Source organism: Diceros bicornis, chromosome 24 (assembly GCF_020826845.1).
Source record: "Diceros bicornis minor isolate mBicDic1 chromosome 24, mDicBic1.mat.cur, whole genome shotgun sequence".
Taxonomy (NCBI): Eukaryota; Metazoa; Chordata; class Mammalia; order Perissodactyla; family Rhinocerotidae; genus Diceros; species Diceros bicornis.
Genome location: NC_080763.1, coordinates 41,991,898 through 42,009,186, shown reverse-complemented (window position 1 = coordinate 42,009,186; position 17,289 = coordinate 41,991,898). Strand labels below are relative to the sequence as shown.

The window sequence follows — 17,289 nt, the reverse complement described above, 5'->3', positions numbered from 1 at the left end:
TGAAAGTGAATTAATAGTAAAGATATTCATGTTTTCCTCCCTAATGACCAATTACATGAAAAATAAATACCTGATTATGTGAGATACAAATTAATATTAGGCTGCTGCTAATGGCATAAGTTAACCAGAAATAAATCTCTTCTAAATGTAGCCAAAATAAATTGTTTTGCAAATCTTCACTTAGAGCAATACTATAAACTTACAAGTAGGACCAATTATATCACTGAAAAAACAAAAGAAATAAAAAATCAGTCAAAAGAAATCAGCCAACTGTGAGATTGTGCTGTTTTTTTTTTATTGTGTTTTCAATGGAGAAATACATCATCTGTTTACAAAATAGCTCTTGAAAAATACAAGGAGTACAGATACTATAAAACAAAGCAAACTCCAGTCATGAGACACTACATACATCATGCGAAAGCAACAGTCTGATCTCCAGGTTATGAAAACTAGAATTAAAAAGTCACTACACAGAAAAGGTCCAAGTTTCCAGCTTGGCAAAACTTGGGTGCAGTTACATGAAACGTTTAATAAACTGAATTTTTTTTCCCCAATGTGTAAACAAAATGACAAGACTAAATCTGTGCCCGGCAATTTCAATCTAACTCTGAAGCTACACAAAACACACAGACACCTTGTACACTTCACCTGTTAGTATGACCATCTTTTTTTCTTAGGTGGTGGGAGGAAGGGCAAGGTGACTGTGCAGAGCAAAGATGTGGGAAGTAGAAATATTGTATACTAGACATTATGAAGTATGGTGAAAAGAAAGCCTCAGTTAATGCATAGCCTAAGGGGGAAAAGACTACACTCCAACTTTGGAAAATTAATTTAGAAGGATAGGGGAAGAGTTTAAGTAATTGCAGTTGAACATGAAAAATACACATGTGATAGAATGAAGCACAATGAAGGATTCATAAAACATGCTCATCAGAAAAATCTGTTAGGTTTGCTTTGTCCAGATTAAGAAACAATAACTAAGTTTATCAACATCTGGCATCCCTCATACTTTGTAAAGACGGATGTTCTGCTGCTTAATTATGAGGAATTATTTTCTTTAAAGAAAGGAGTTCCTAATCTATTGATAGGGTAAAACAAAATGAAAAAGTAGAGAGTTGACTAGATGTCAAGTGCTTGCTAGAAATGATTTTTAAAATGTTTCTACATGTAAAATTTACTGACAAATTTTGGTCAACCATCTAAAAATAAAAATCAGTTTAAAATTCTTGGAGAAAATGCCTTTTTGCCCACATTTAAAATTGAAAATCAACTTACTATAGACAGGAGTTCTGTGGAGTGTACAAAATTCCTCATAGTTAGAGATCAAATGGCCATCCAAGATAGATATCATGTTCCACAGGCATTACTTTTTTAGTCACCCTAAAGTTTCAGCCATGGGACCAAAATTTAGTGTTCACTGCCATGTGGCCACAGGGTCACTGGTTTCACATCATGGCTTAAGAAAATACTGGCATTTTGTGTTTTATGAAATAAGTCCTACCTTATGCATACAAGGAAAAAGGGAAAAAGAAGGGGAAGAGAGCAAAAAGCTTTGTTTGTTTCAAAGAGAAGAGATTGAAGGTAAAAGAATAGGGAGCTTTAATAAGCTCAAAGAAAAATATTTGCTGGCTGATCGCTGATTTGTATGCACTCTAAAACAATTCTATAAATAAAACCAATATATCATTTCTTAATCACGACACCACCAAAACCAAGTATTTCCTAATTACTCTTTCAATGTCAAATATACACCCTAGAGTTGACATTTCATTTTAAGGGTTACAGCTACCTCGTAAGGACTGAACTAGATGTACTCTTACCCTTCTCTGAAGTATAAGAGTACACCACTGCACAATGGTATCCAATTTGAAAGACTAATGGGAAAGAAAATTCTTCAGGAAAAATTGAAAATCCATCAAGCTGAAAATCTAAAATTAGTTCTACTTTCTAATAAAAAAAAATTACATAAAAGTGCATCATCAGAATAAGGAATTCTTATGCCAGTTTGTATTGCAAATTTTCCAAACAATGCATCAAACATAAACCCAATCCAGATGTCAATTATGGATACAAATATAGCTTGAGGTTTGTTTCTTTTTTTTAAAGGCAGTAATTTTTTGAAATAGTTAATGCAACTGTTGCTAACACAATAATAATAATAGTACTCCTGGCTTCACATACTAACCTGTAACCTGGACTTCCGATCAAGTGCTGATTAGCCCAGTGAGGGAGGTCACAAAAAAACCTAAATCCATTTTTCAGTCATGTCTAGTCTTGTACCCTCCATTCTCCTTTTTTAGCATTTGAAGACAACAGGTTGAGTTGGCAGATATTGTTTATGGACCCCTGAGGTTGTTTTTACCGATTCAATCTCAGTTTTATTGAATTCTTGATAACAGGAATAGGATTTGCAGGGAGAGCAGGGATATCAGAAAGGTCTGTACTGGATGTCTTCTGAGAACAAAAGCAGAGAACACAACATTGTTCAGAGCACTGTAACTTACCAATGAGATTTACTTTCCACTGCTTTACTTCCTAAGAAATGGATAGGACCTTATCATAAGAAGAATTAAAAATTTAAAGAAAAACACTCTAAAATTTTATCAAAATGGAGTGCAAATAAACATAACTATTACTATAAAATGATCTGTTCTACACTTGCAGAAATTTTCATTTAATTAAAAATTGCAGGCATATGTTAGCAATATATAGAAAACTCCCAAGTAATTTCAAATACAGCTTTTATAAATACATTCCTCTAAGAAGTACCTATCATATAATTATTAAGTTCATGTTAAACTATATTTACTTGTAATAATACTAACAGCTGTACTATTAACTGGTATTGGAGCACCCCCATGTGGGAGACTACTCACAGTTCACCTCATACACGGAGACTACTCACAGTTCACCTCATACACAAGAGCAGCAGTTATCAGTAAACCTATTATCTCCTGACCCCGTAAATTCTAAAATTAAATCTACATACCTAAGAAATAATTTAATTATTCCAAATGTTGGGAAAGTTTTATTATTTTAAAAAACAGATTAAATCACAAACCTTCTTTAACATTCAAAAACATAGAGATGAATTTTTATATGTTTTATTATGGAAAATTCCAAACATACACAAAAGTAGATAGTATTATATAATGAATTTCCATGTATTCATTATCCAGCTTCATCAATTGTCAAATCAAAGCCAATCCACTGTCCTCCCACCTTCACTCCCATTTATTCTGAAGCAAATCCCAGAGATCCTCTCATCCCATCTTTTGTCTCAAAACAATAAGGATTCTTTGTTAGACACAGCCACAATATTATAACCAACTCCCCGGAAATAAATATGCCCCTTATAAATCATCAAAAACAGGGATGTATTTTTTAAAATCAACATAATCATCCTTTAACTGTGTGATTTTTCTCTCAATGGCTCAAGGATTTTTTTCATTGGAAAGAAAATGCTACTTCCTCATAAAAATATCTAAAAGGCAAACACCCCTGGGTACTAATTACTACAGGGATGAACTCAGTAAGACAAAACCATGAAAATAGTCCCCTAGAGAGTAATGTGGCAAACCAAAAGACATGCAATCACAATTACAGGACAGTTTAAGTTTCATAAAAACAAATTTGTCCATGTATCAATATCAAGCACAACATTTCCTAATGTTGTTTTAGTTACTTCCCCGCCAAAATTTTTTATTAGATACAGCCTATGGAAATAAAAGACATTCCAGAAAGTAAGCCAAGTATTTAAATCTTTAGGGACTATGCAGGTTAACAGCCACAAAAACACATTTTTAAATTATCACATTAAAATAACTCTGAACCACAAAGCAGCAAAACATCGCTCTATCAGTTCAGCAACATCACTCTGCAGCAGTGTTCTCTCAGTTATCTTGTAGAGGTTAACCAATTTAATGTCTATTTAAAGAAAATATTTACTTTGTGTCAGAGTTTGACCTAGACTTGGGAGTTTTATTCAATTTGAAAGGATTCAAGAAGGAAACAATTATTTCATAAACAAAATGAAGGTTCACAAATCAGTGAAAAACGAGTCCAGGTGCCTATTACTGTACGCAAGGAACTGCTGCAGGCAGAATTTCCAGGGCAAATGAAAAATAATTTTAAAGAACTATGGGTTATATTAAATTAATAACTGAAAATCAGAGGTGAAAAGTGAGGCAGAAACACATTTTAAAAATAAAAAGATCAGGTGGTCGGCCCGGTGGTGCAAGCGGTTAAGTGCGCACACTCCGCTGCGGCAGCCCGGGGTCCGCAGGTTGGGATCCCGGCGCGCACCGACGCACCGCTTGTCAAGCCATGCTGTGGCGATGTCCCATATAAAGTGGAGGAAGATGGGCACGGATGTTAGCTCAGGGCCAGTCTTCCTCAGCAAAAAAAAAGGAGGATTGGCAGATGTTAGCAGAGGGCCGATCTTCCTCACAATAAATAAATAAATAAATAAATAAACAAACAAATAAAAATAAAAAGATCATATTAACCTTGAAATCCAGTGCTCTACCTTTAAACTACAATAAATACATTTATAGGCTAGCAAGTAATTACTTTCACAAAGATAATTTTAATAGTCTTCTGTATATGTTCATTTGAATTCATTATACCACACTAATCTCAACAACATTTATGAAGCACTCCTTGCTTTTTGCACTTAGTACCTGAGAGGCCAAAAGAGAAGCCGCTGTCTGGATAGTTTCTGATTGAGTTGTACTTGTCTCTGTATCAAGTTGTTCCTGTGAGACAAAGAGGAAGAGGGGGAGAGACTTAAAAAAGGATAAAAGAACATAACTGGGTTTGGTGGCTAACAAAGAAGATCAACTGGAAGATAGGAAGGATCAAGAGAAAGATGCAACTACATCATAAAATCATTCTTAAGCCTCACTGCTGGTTTTCACCATTTCAGATACACATAAATTTCTATTTCCCTACTTAAATCTTACAAGGCATGGTCAGGGGCCGGCCCGGTGGCGCAAGCGGTTAAGTGCGCGCGCTCCGCTGCGGCGGCCCGGGGTTCGCTGGTTCGGATCCCGGGCGCGCACCGACGCACTGCTTCGTAAGCCATGCTGTGGCGGCGTCCCATATAAAGTGGAGGAAGATAGGCACCGATGTTAGCCCAGGGCCGTCTTCCTCAGCAAAAAAAAAAAAGAGGAGGATTGGCGGATGTTAGCTCAGGGCTGATCTCCTCACAAAAAAAAAAACAAAAAAAAAAAAAAAAAAATATCTCATGACTTTCCAACTAGCTCCAACTTGGACATTTTAGGCAAACAATAATTAAAGACACACAGGCACATCATGAAATGTTGCCCAGACAATAATTAACAGAATATAAACCCAAGCTCTTAGCTATGTGGAAAAAAGCAAAACCCATTCAGTATTATTAAATAAAATTACCCAGAAGCACAAAAATTGCTCCCACGCATTTAATTAAAAGTAGAAAATGTCTGTACATTTCTCCTTCCTTATGGTCTCCCTTCCCCTCAATAATCAATGCACTGACTCTACACTAAGTATAAGCTGAAAATACAGGGTGAACCACTTTATTCCACTGCTCTAACTTTTTTAAAGCAGAGTACAAAAGAAAATAATGCATATATATATACAGACACACACACAAACACAAATGAAAACAAACGTAAAAATCTGCATTTCTATAAAACATATACAATAATAAAACAATGAAATACCAATTTTCTCCTATGAAATTAAGAAGAGTAAATAGGGTATAAGGAGGAGAAATGGAAGAAAGGCAGTCTTTCTGCAGCACAACTTGGCAATATGTATCACGTTTTAATAGTAAGCATACTATTTGCCTCAGTAATTCCTCTTTCATTAATTTATCCTAATGAAATAAACGTAAGTGGATGGCAAGTGTTTAGCTACAGTCAATACTACAGTAGGAAAGAATTCACTTTCTCTTTTTAACAGAAACTATTGCTAACAATAGGGAGCTGGTTGAATAAAATATAGTAACAGCCTTAAGACAGCATTCTATGAAGATATTAATATTCTGTAGGTTATATAATGACATGAATAATTTTTCTTGGTTTACAGAGTGAATAAAGATTTAAAAGCAAAAGGCACTGGTAGGTATACACACACAAAATCTATAAAGACACCAAAAGACTACTTGCTAAAATATCATACTTGGGAATCTGGATAATTTGGGGGAAGGAGGAAGATTTCCAATTTTTCTACAACAAGAGGGAAAAAGTTAAAAGCCTTCAGTACATTTCAATTTCTGAAGAAATGATGTTCAAAGTCTAATTCGGTTTGACTAAACCAATCTCTCCCACCCCAGCTACCTAGTTTCAAGCTCCATGTAGCCCAGGTTCTAGTCAGAACCTTCTGCCAAAAACTGGTTCTCTAAACATACCATACTCTCAACCCCAATAGTGAGATGACCTTCTCAGCTTGGACTGTCAAGAATTCTACACACCCTTCAAGGACCACCTTAAATACTACGCCTTCCTTCTATGAAGCCTTTCACTATTTCTGCAGCTAGAAATAACATCTCACTCCTCTTGCCCCTCACCACCCCCACCATCCTCAATTACTTTGATTTTCTTTGATAAATGTAATTAACTGCTTCTACCTCTTACCTTCTCTACTTAATTATAAGTTCTTTTAAAGGTATAGCACACGTTTCCCTCACCACTCTATTCTATCCAGCGTTCACCAGATTACCCTGCATCTAGTACTACCTCAAACATTTGAGAAATTCAATTTCAGCAATATAAATTAACATTAAAAAGGACAGACACTTCTCTAAAAACAATACTGAAAACAATCTAAAACCTATAGAACAAAGTACAGTACAATATTCTAGAGACATTTCTATCACATGTTCTGTACTCTTAATTGTGTATGTATTCCAAGGCTAAATTAGTATACCTTTGTTTCTGTTTTATCATGTCCACTCAAAGCAAGACAGTTAGCATCTTCACTTGTTTCATCCTGTTTTTAAAAAAAAAAGCTTTATTCTCTAAAATGAAAATTTAGATTATTTGCCAATCAATGCTGCAATTTATAAAAATTTTTAAAATTCTAAAATAATTTAACCTGTGAGGTCAAGTATGGCCTTAAAATAGATGACTGGTTCCCTTAAAAAAATTTTTTTTCATATTAACACATTTAATCTGGCTTCAGTATCTACCAAAATTAAAATGAACATGAGGAAAACTGTTACTGTTGATCATCACCAGCTAAAGTACATTCCCAAAACCACTAAGTTCATAAAATATTTTTTGTAAGGAAGAGAAAAAGGGTTCCTTGATCAAACAATTTAGGAACTTGGAATACTATCACCCAATTCTGGGAGATTATACAAACATTAGCACATAAAAGACTCTGAGAAGTTCTATGAAGAATATCTCTTTAACTTTCCCAAACTTAACCACAGAATCTCCCCACTTATTAGCAAGATCTATTAACACCCTGAAGAATAGGAGGTTTGAGGTCTTAAATTTTAAAATTATAATTTTATTCAAAACAAACAACTTGCTTTTGGTAAAGAGGGGAAAGGGGAAGCCAAAAACGGTTGTACTTTCCAATTCCTGCAGTGACTTGCAATAAACATCACCTTCTTAAGAAAAACAATTTTTTTTTTTAAATTATTTATTTATTTTTTTTCCCCCAAAGCCCCAGTAGATAGTTGTATGTCATAGCTGCACATCCTTCTAGTTGCTGTATGTGGGACGCAGCCTCAGCATGGCCGGGGAAGCGGTGCGTCTGTGCGCGCCCGGGATCGAACCCGGGCTGCCAGCAGCAGAGCGCGCGTACTCAACCACTAAGCCACGGGGCTAGCCCAAGAAGAAAAACAATTTTGACATCAATTTCTCCACTTTACTTACTATGCAAAACTAAAATTTAATTTCGAATGTGGCTTTAAAACAAGACAAAGAAACCACAGCCTAACTGACACAGTAGAAGAGATTTAATAGCAATATCAACCAATTCCAATAGGGACCTTATTTGTATCCTGCAAACATACAAACTTAAAAGATAGTATTTTATGTCAAAATAGGGCAAATTTCAATACTGACTGGATATATGACACTATGGAATTAGTTAATATTCGTAAATATACTGATATATATATACACACACAAACATATATGGTGATAATATACTGTAGCTGTGTTTTTCAGAAATCCTTATCTTTAGATATACACTGAAATATTTATGATAATTAAACTGATATGCCTGAGATTTGCTTCATAACAATGGGGAAGGAAGCAGATGTGCAGATTAAACAAGGCTGGTCGTGAGTTGTTAACTACTGAAGCTAAGTTATGCGAACCTGACTGTTATATTTTGTACATGCCTGAAATTTTCCATAATCAAAAGTTTTTAAAATATATATATATAGCATCATTTAGCCATATAATCTAGGTGATAGGGCAAATTTTTTTTCTACTTTTATTTTACATCTCTACCTTTTATATATATTTGAAAAGCTTTAGCATATGATACAAACTAAGTAGAACTAAACTACCTGACAAGACTAAAACCCTCATATCTATATACATCTTAGCATATTACGGAGTAGGACCAATTCTTTCTAGTTTGCTAAACTTTCTAATACCAAGTACTCATTAACAGAGAATAAAAGACCCAGGAGCTTCAAAATTAGGATATTTATAACAATCTTCTTCAACAACTTCAGCACTATGAAATTTAGACCTGGATTCTAATCCTGCCTCTGACTTTAACTAGCTTTATAAATGGGAAAGCCACTGAACTTCAAGTTCCTCTTCTGGGAAATGAGGAGATCAGCCTTTGAGATAACCTAAGATCGCATCTCTATCTTAAAATTCTGTTTTTGTTAGTCAACTCCACGGAGGTGCCATAAGCAAAAACCAAGACTGGGAGAAAATATATAGAACAAAAAATTGCAAGGAAAAAAAGGGAGAATTCTATATTTTAAAGGATACTTAAGAGACATCAATCAATTAAAAAAAATCAATGACACCATCAGGGACATCTGAGCACTGACTAGATACTTGATATTAAGAAACTGTTGATTTTTCTAGGTGGGTTAAGTTTATTTTTATGTTTTCTTTGTTGTAATCCTTACCTTTTACCTACAAGATTTTAAAAATACTAATGAAATGACACGATGTCTGGATTTTGCATCTAAATAATCCAAGTGTAAGGGGAAATGGAAAAGGTTGAAAGAATTAAGGGTATAGGGATTGGCCAAGTTCATCATACCTGAAGCTGCATGAAGTACATGGGTACACAAAACGGTTCTCTTTACTTGTGTATATATTTTAAATTTTCTGTACTAAGTTAAATTCTGTATTTCTATTGCCTCTCTAAACAAGACAGAAAATATGAGTTTTCTACCAAGGTAAGTGCACACGAAATTACAAACACTGTGCTGGTACACATTTAGTCAAAGCTCTCAGAGAGCCATTAAGGAATGAGACCATTAACATCAAGGAAACGGAATGATAGGTATCTAGCGTTACCCTTGCATGTACTCTACTAAGGTAAAAAGAAATGTGAATTCTGAAATGCTCTGACCACTCCAAACAAGTATCAATAGACAGAATGTGGAATTACACCAAAACTAGGACATTCTTAGGTTGTTGCACAACAGAATCATGTAGCAATGGGGCTTTTGATAAAAGATTCCCAGGCCTGGAGAGTCTCTGATTCAGTGTATCTGGAGGAGGACCTAAAACCTCTATTAAAAAACAAACAAACAAACCTGAAAAAGTAACTCTGATATACAACTGAGTTTGAACATCACTGCCTTAAAAGATAATTACACAGATACAGATAGGATTCTAGAATACATCTTGGAAGGTATGATATACTAAACCCACTTTTCATTCTCATTTAGCATCAACAGAGTGATAAAAATTCATGAAATTATTCATATTTAGTTAATAGTGACTATGTCCAAAAAAATCTAAAACAAAAAGCTCTGGAATAAGCTAGGGAATAGAACACTTATAAAGACAATAATTTTTCACCATTAAAGATCAAAACATTCCATGAGAAACCTAGATTTTTTTTCACATTTTAAATAGACTTTGGTATAATAAGTCCCTAAATAACAAATTACTGGCCAAAAATCACAAGGAAATTGATGGTTTTGGACTGTCATCTCTGGGGCAATGGTGAATGTCTCACTAACAGGAAAACAACATGCGAGTGACTCCAGGGAGCAATGAAATTGTGTAACAAGGCTACTGCCATTTTAAGACAGACACCAAAATCAATGTATGCTTTTAATGGTTTTCCTAAAACTACTTAAGGCTTTGACAAGGTACATCAGCCACTATAAAAAGTGAAAGTACTGCTAGAAAATGTCCTGAAGAGTTGGAGGAATAATCATTCAAGGTCCCAAAACTAATCTGGCTTTGCAACTTTGGTCAGTCATTAAATAAGAATTCCCTGAGAACCTCTCGTATTCAGTGACCCTGTAATACCAAGTACAGTGTAGGAACTCCAAAACTCCACTTAGATCAACTACATTTGCTCGATTTAGAAGCAAAAAACTGTGTCCAAAGGGGCTATCAAAGAATCAGTACACATAAAAGATATCATTATGAGAGAATAATAAATTAAGATGACATGTAAGTCCACGCTACATTGTAGACTAGACATGCTATTCGAGTTTAAATGAGAGGCCTGGCTTCATGGAAGAGGTAGATACTGAGAGGAGCAGGAATGGTGAAGAGAAGCTATGGCACGAAAGCACTACCTAAAAAGTTTCTAAAAGCTTTCCTCCTTGCTCCTGCTCAATTTTGGCTCACGAAAGGTTGTTCCACTGGATTTTAAAATATGCAAGCTGGTATTCCCATGATTAATATATAGATACCTCTTCTGTTTTGGTTTTCTTGGGACTCTCTTCCTTATGAGGTGAGGATGTCCTCTTGACTCCTACTATAGGATTAGGTATTTTTGTTGCTGCATTTCCTGAAGGTCTAGGTGGTGGGTTTACCAGACGTGTTGAAGAAACAACTCTGGAGACCGTAGGCTTTGGTGGTGGTGAAATGGCTGGTTGTGTGGCAGTTTGAGGAATGCTTTCACTGGATGTACCTAAGTAGTAAGTATATGAATACAAAAAAATTAAATCATATCAACATCAAGTTATAAGTAAAGCTTTATGTCTCTGAATTTTATCTCACTGGTAATTTTACATGCAAATAATAAAATGGCATCAAAAAAACTGAATTCAAACTACTTAATCAACAAATAAAGCCCTCTTTCAAAATGAAGGCTAAAACCAAATATAATGTACGTATTCTCAAATCCATCAAACCAATCTCCTTACCCCCTGAGCTTTCACTGGAATTTACTTGTGGCACAGAAACTTCAGTAGCCTGTATGTTGGTCACAGATGCTGCTGTTACAGCTGGAGCAGGACTGTTTCTGCTAAATAAAAAAAGAAAAGGAAAAAAACTAAAAAAGCAGAATAAAATAAAATTCAGTAACAAAATTTAATATGTGCAGAAGTTATTTTCTAAAGTAAATGGTTCTTTAGCTTTACCTCTCATACATATACATCAGTAACTGACTTTATTTGATAAAATATAACCAACAATCAAAAGCACACGAACATTCTAAAGCAGTGCTGTCCAACAGAACTTTCTGTAACAACGGCCTCTATCTCTGCGCGATCCAAAACAGTAGCCACTATACAGATATACAGCCACATCACATTTGAAATATGGCTAGTGAGAAACTGCATGTTCAATTTTATTTAATATTAAGTAAATTTAAACTGCCACATGTGGCTAGTTTATGTGTAATGTGGTGTCACATTAGACAGAACAGTTCTAAAAAACCTGTTCTTATCTGATTTGGGGTATAAGAAAATCCTATCAAAAACTATGAACAAGAAAATGGTCTGTTGGGCCTGCCCCGTGGCTTAACGGTTAAGTCCGCGCGCTCCGCTGCTGGCGGCCCGGGGTTCGGATCCCGGGCGCGCACCGACGCACCACTTCTCCGGCCATGCTGAGGCCATGTCCCACATACAGCAACTAGAAGGATGTGCAGCTATGACATACAACTATCTGCTGGGGCTTTGGGAGAAAAATAAATAAATAAAATTATAAAAAAAAAAAAAAAAGAAAATGGTCTGAGACATAGAAATAAGTTTCAGCACACAAAATCTAAGGGTTCATGAAACCCTAAAAGCCCATCAACAGTAGACCAGATAAACAACAAAGGCTCTCAAACCCCAATCCCTCCTTCTATGTTCTGGATCCCACTCCCTCCTGTCATCTCAGGAAACTCAAATCATCCTTCCTTTACTCTCCTATCTCTTCAACTTTTGTGTCTCAAATCCTATATATCTGCATTAAAATAATCTCATTTTTATTACCTCCTGAAAGAAAACAAAAGCAGAAAGTCCCTTGTGGTTCCTTTTTCTCCCTCAGCTATGGTTCACACTCTGCACTCTGCCATGACAAGGTGGGCAACACCAGAGAATTTAGATTTTTGGTGCCTACGTGACATTCTCATGCAACCACAGAGCAGTAAGCTTATTCAAGCTTTGGAGCTCACTGGGACACACGGAAGTAAATGAAGTCAACAGAGCAGGTGTTAGCACAGCCCCAAGGAGAATACAAGGATGGGAGAAAAGACTGAGAAGAAAGCCCTCAAGAGCACAAACATCTAATGACTAAACAGAAAAGGAGAGTCAGACAGAGAACAACCACAGATGCAGGAGAAAACCTGAAATAGCTAGCAAAGCAGCTAGTACATAATAAATAGTATTTGTTGAGCAAAAACACAATCATCCAGAAGTCTTATTTACAGAAGTTAATATTACTTCAAGAAAATATACACAATGGAATACTGGAATACTACTCAGCCATAAGAAGTAACGAAATCCAGCCATTTGTGACAACACGGATGGACATTGAGGGTAATATGCTAAGCGAAATAAGTCAGAGGGAGAAGGTCAAATACTCTATGATCTCACTCATTAAGTAGAAGATAAAAACAACAAAAAACAAACACATAGACATAGAGATTGGATTGGTGGTTATCAAAGGGGAAGGGGGGAGGGAGGAGGGCAAAAGGGATGATTAGGCACATGTGTGTGGTGATGGATTGTAATTAGTCTTTGAGTGGAGAACATGATGTAATCTATGCAGAAATAGAAGCACAATGATGTACACCTGAAATTTATATAATGTTATAAACCAATATTACCACAATAAAAAATAAATTAAAAAAAAACACAACCATATAAAATATAAATGGTCTAAAGATGTCAATTAAAAGATAAAAAAATAAAATATATAAAACAAAATTACTTCAAGAAACTACTATTAAACTTCTGAAATTACTTAGTATGTACACCTATTTTACATACGTGTGCATAAACTCAAAGTACACAAAGATTTCTACAAATCCTAAAATTCTTATTAAAATTTCTACTGCGCTCAAAAAAAAAAACCCATTAAAAATAAAAATCTGGAATTAATGCTCTACAAACAGGGAACTGTTTTAAAACTACAAGATTTAGAGGCCATGTTCGTGCCTGACGTCTTCAGAATGTGCATGATTAGCCTAAAAACACATCACACATTCAAAGTCCAAGAGAAGAAAACTGAACCCACCCTCTGCAGCTTGGCATCTTCTATTTCATACTCATCCAAAGAATCATCTCAACCTGCACCTTCGCCAGTGGTTAGACTTTAACTAACAATCCAATTTTTAAAACTGCTTTTTTAAAGACTGAAATATAACATACATTCATAAAAGTGCTTGAGTTTTAAGTATCAACTCAATAATTAACAAAGTGATCAATATAACCATCACAATTTAAAACATTAGCAGCACCCTGGAAGTCTACCATAAACAGCTCCCTTTGAAATATTGTAGTATACGTATGATTTCCTTCATTAAGTAGTAGATAACAACAACAATAAACAAACACATAGAGACAGAGATTCGATTGGTGGTTACCAGAGGGGAAGGGGAGAGGGAGGAGGGCAAAAGGGATAATTCGACACGTGTGTGGTGATGGGTTGTAATTAGTATTTGGGTGGTGAACATGATGTAACCTATGCAGAAATAGACGTATAATGATGTACACCTGAAATTTATACATTATAAACCAATGTTACTGCAATAAACAAAAAATTAAAAAAAAAAAAAAAAAGGAAATATGGTAGTATATCCATTTAAAAAAAATTCTGGGGGCCGGCCCCGTGGCTTAGCGGTTAAGTGCGCACGCTCCGCTGCTGGTGGCCTGGGTTCGGATCCCAGGCGCGCACCGACGCACCGCTTGTCAGGCCACGCTGTGGCGGTGTCCCATATAAAGTGGAAGAAGATTGGCATGGATGTTAGCTCAGGGCCAGTCTTCCTCAGCAAAAAGAGGAGGATTGGCATGGATGTTAGCTCAGGGCTGATCTTCCTCACAGAAAAAAAAAAAGAAAAGAAAATTTTGCAAGGATATAGTATAAAGATTTATAGAAGTTAAATATAAATATGGCTTTTTGTGTTCTAACTTTTGCCACCATAGCCCTGTATTTCTTTCATAGTAAAAACGTTTAGCTGCTTTAAATGTTTTTAAAGAGACACTTAATTCGTCAAAAAAAGTTACTTCCACATAAAACCTGGAAGATGACAGGAGGGCGCAAAAAGATCAGGCAAGGTTCTGCTCTGCTGTACAAAGGGTCACTGGGAGTCGAAATCAACTCGACGGCACTAACAACAAAACTAAAACCAGACCACACAGATCTTCATCTTCCTTAGAAGATCCCTAATATTTTCATAGATATGTTCCCCTGCTACACAGGTATACGCAGCTCCAGGGCAGAAAGGTGCTTTTGTCCCTCTTGTCTGTTCTTCTCAGCACACCACGCAGTTCTGTGTAGGCAGCAGGTATCTCAATGTATGAAACTGGAGGAGTTACAGCACTAACATTCACTCATATCTGAATCAAGACATATCTGTCCCCAAAAGAGAATACAAGTATGACACAGTAGGACAAAAATAAAAATTACTTTCCACCAAACTAGGAATTAAAATGCTACTTTTTAAAAAATTAGAAGATGGAATAAAAATAACATTCTAAATAGAAGACTTCAACAACAGGAGAATATATCTAATGTGTTTAGTAAACGGCCGTTCCACTTCCATCCCCTCTTTTTCCTTACCCCTGAGAGCTGCCAGAACTGTTCAATGGACTGGTCTTCATAGCACTAGTAGGTGAAGGCACAGACATGCTGTTATCGCTGTCCATAGACAAGTCGAGGCTGCTGTCATTTAGAGGTGTCAATCTGACACCTTCCGTCGAATGCTGTAATTAATAAAATATTTAATCAAATATGTCTTTATTTTACCCAGATCTTTGAAACATGAACATCTTTTACTTGACTGATAAATGATTTCTACTAAAAAGTACAAATCAGTAAGTCTACGAAAATCAGAAGTATCATACTGCCTACGAAAGGCAAAGATTTGGGAGACACACACTTCCTGACTTTAAAGAGGCCTTCAACTTAACTACAGTTCTTTTGTGGGAAAAAAGGAGAAAGGAATACTACATTAAACATACACACTGAATCTAAGACATAGTGCAAATTAAAAAGCACTGTAATATGAAAACACATGGATCTTAAATGAGAGGACTATAAATATACACACACATACATATTAGGAAAAAAGTCTTTTAATGATAAACACGACATTAACAATGATATCTCTGTCTAGTGGGATTAGAAGTAATTTTTTGTTTGTTTATAGATTTTTAATTATTCTACAATGAACATAAAAATCGTGGAATTTCAAAAAAATTATCAAGTAAGTACAATTTAGTGCCACTCCTAACTATTTATAAATAAATGAGCTTCTCTCAAAAGCAAGAGATTTCTAGTGCTGTAACTGCAACTTAGGATTTTAACAAGGTACATTTAATAATGTAAATTATCCTGTGAAAACAAAAGCAGAAAGAATTTTCTGGAAACTAACCCTAATATCCACATATAAATCCTAATGCTGGATCTGCTTCTAAAAAATCCAAGCACTCATAGTTACTTAATGTAGCAAAACTAAAACGAAGCTAAGAGAACTATGAATGGTTCTATGGGATGAAAGCTGGTTTGTAAAGTGACAAAGTTTCTGTTTCTGCAATCAATGCTATTATAATATCAAACTGATTTCTTCAGTTTTTTTTTTTTTTTTGTGAGGAAGATCAGCCCTGAGCTAACATCCATGCTAATCCTCCTCTTTTTGCTGAGGAAGACTGGCCCTGGGCTAGCGTCTGTGCCCATCTTCCTCCACTTTATATGGACGCCGCCACAGCATGGCTTGACAAGCAGTGCCTTGGTGTACGCGCACTTAACCACTACGCCACGGGGCTGGTCCCTCTTCAGCTTTTGTTTTTTCAGAATACTCTTAGCCTCAGTGTTCACTTACCTAGAAACACTTTAATGGAAATAATTTGCATTTCTGACAAAAACTCATACTCCTTATGTATGTGTGTGTGTGTGTGCATGTGCTCTCCAGTTCTTCAAATGACCAGATATTCTAATCTTTGATTTAGCACTATAGAGACACCACTGTATAGACAAATCAGTACTGATAAAATGGAGAAGACGAGATTTGGCAGAAGGGAGATGAGAAAGTAATGCCACTTGCTTATGAAGTCAGTTGTTAAACAAATTCTAAACGAGCATCTTTCTTATGCAAAAACGCTACCAATCTCACTCTCCATCAGACGAGGATTTGTTCAGTAAGTAAATTATACTCAATTCTACATAGTTACCTGCCCAACCAGGGGATCAAACACCTTTGAGATAACAGGCCACTGTTGGGGATAATCTGTCAACATGAAGGTTTTTAACTAGTTAGTCTGAACACCAAACAGCATTAAGCTGCTTTGCTTTGCCTCTGTATCTGTACTAAGTTTGGCACAAGAGATTTCAAGGCCAAAAACTCATAAATAGTCTATTAGAACTTTCTAACAAAAGATAAATAAAGACAGAACATACTACAGAGAGAAATAAACACACATATTTTGCATTCAAACTTAGATATAATTCACATCTCACACTACATGACCTTGGGCAAGTTTTTTATCTACTCTGTTTCTTCTGTAAGAAATAATACCTATGGCTTGCTGTATCATTAAATATAGAAAAACACTGGTTTAGTGCTTTGCAAATAGCAGTTAATAAAAGGAAGCTATTAATAAATGAGTCCTAAGAAAAGATTCATGGATCTAGATTTCTAGACACTTGTTACTTATAAAAACAAGGAAGTGTTATTTTACTAGAGGAAACTTGG

General features: G+C 35.6%; 1 protein-coding gene across 5 annotated transcripts in view; it reads right to left on the bottom strand.

Annotated features, from left to right (window-relative positions):
* Positions 1-273: 273 nt before the first annotated feature.
* PAPOLA (poly(A) polymerase alpha) overlaps positions 274-17,289 on the bottom strand; it is a 61,481-nt gene continuing 44,465 nt past the window's right edge. The window contains exons 17-22 of one of the 5 annotated variants that reach the window (XM_058567655.1): positions 15,159-15,301; positions 11,315-11,415; positions 10,859-11,079; positions 6,916-6,978; positions 4,683-4,757; positions 274-2,454 (exon numbers count right to left, since the gene is read on the bottom strand). In XM_058567655.1, coding sequence (XP_058423638.1) covers positions 2,359-2,454; positions 4,683-4,757; positions 6,916-6,978; positions 10,859-11,079; positions 11,315-11,415; positions 15,159-15,301 — 699 coding nt within the window. In that variant the 3' untranslated portion in view covers positions 274-2,358. The remainder of the gene's footprint in view (positions 2,455-4,682; positions 4,758-6,915; positions 6,979-10,858; positions 11,080-11,314; positions 11,416-15,158; positions 15,302-17,289) is intronic. The other 4 variants (XM_058567657.1, XM_058567656.1, XM_058567658.1 and 1 more) reach the window with 4 other exon arrangements.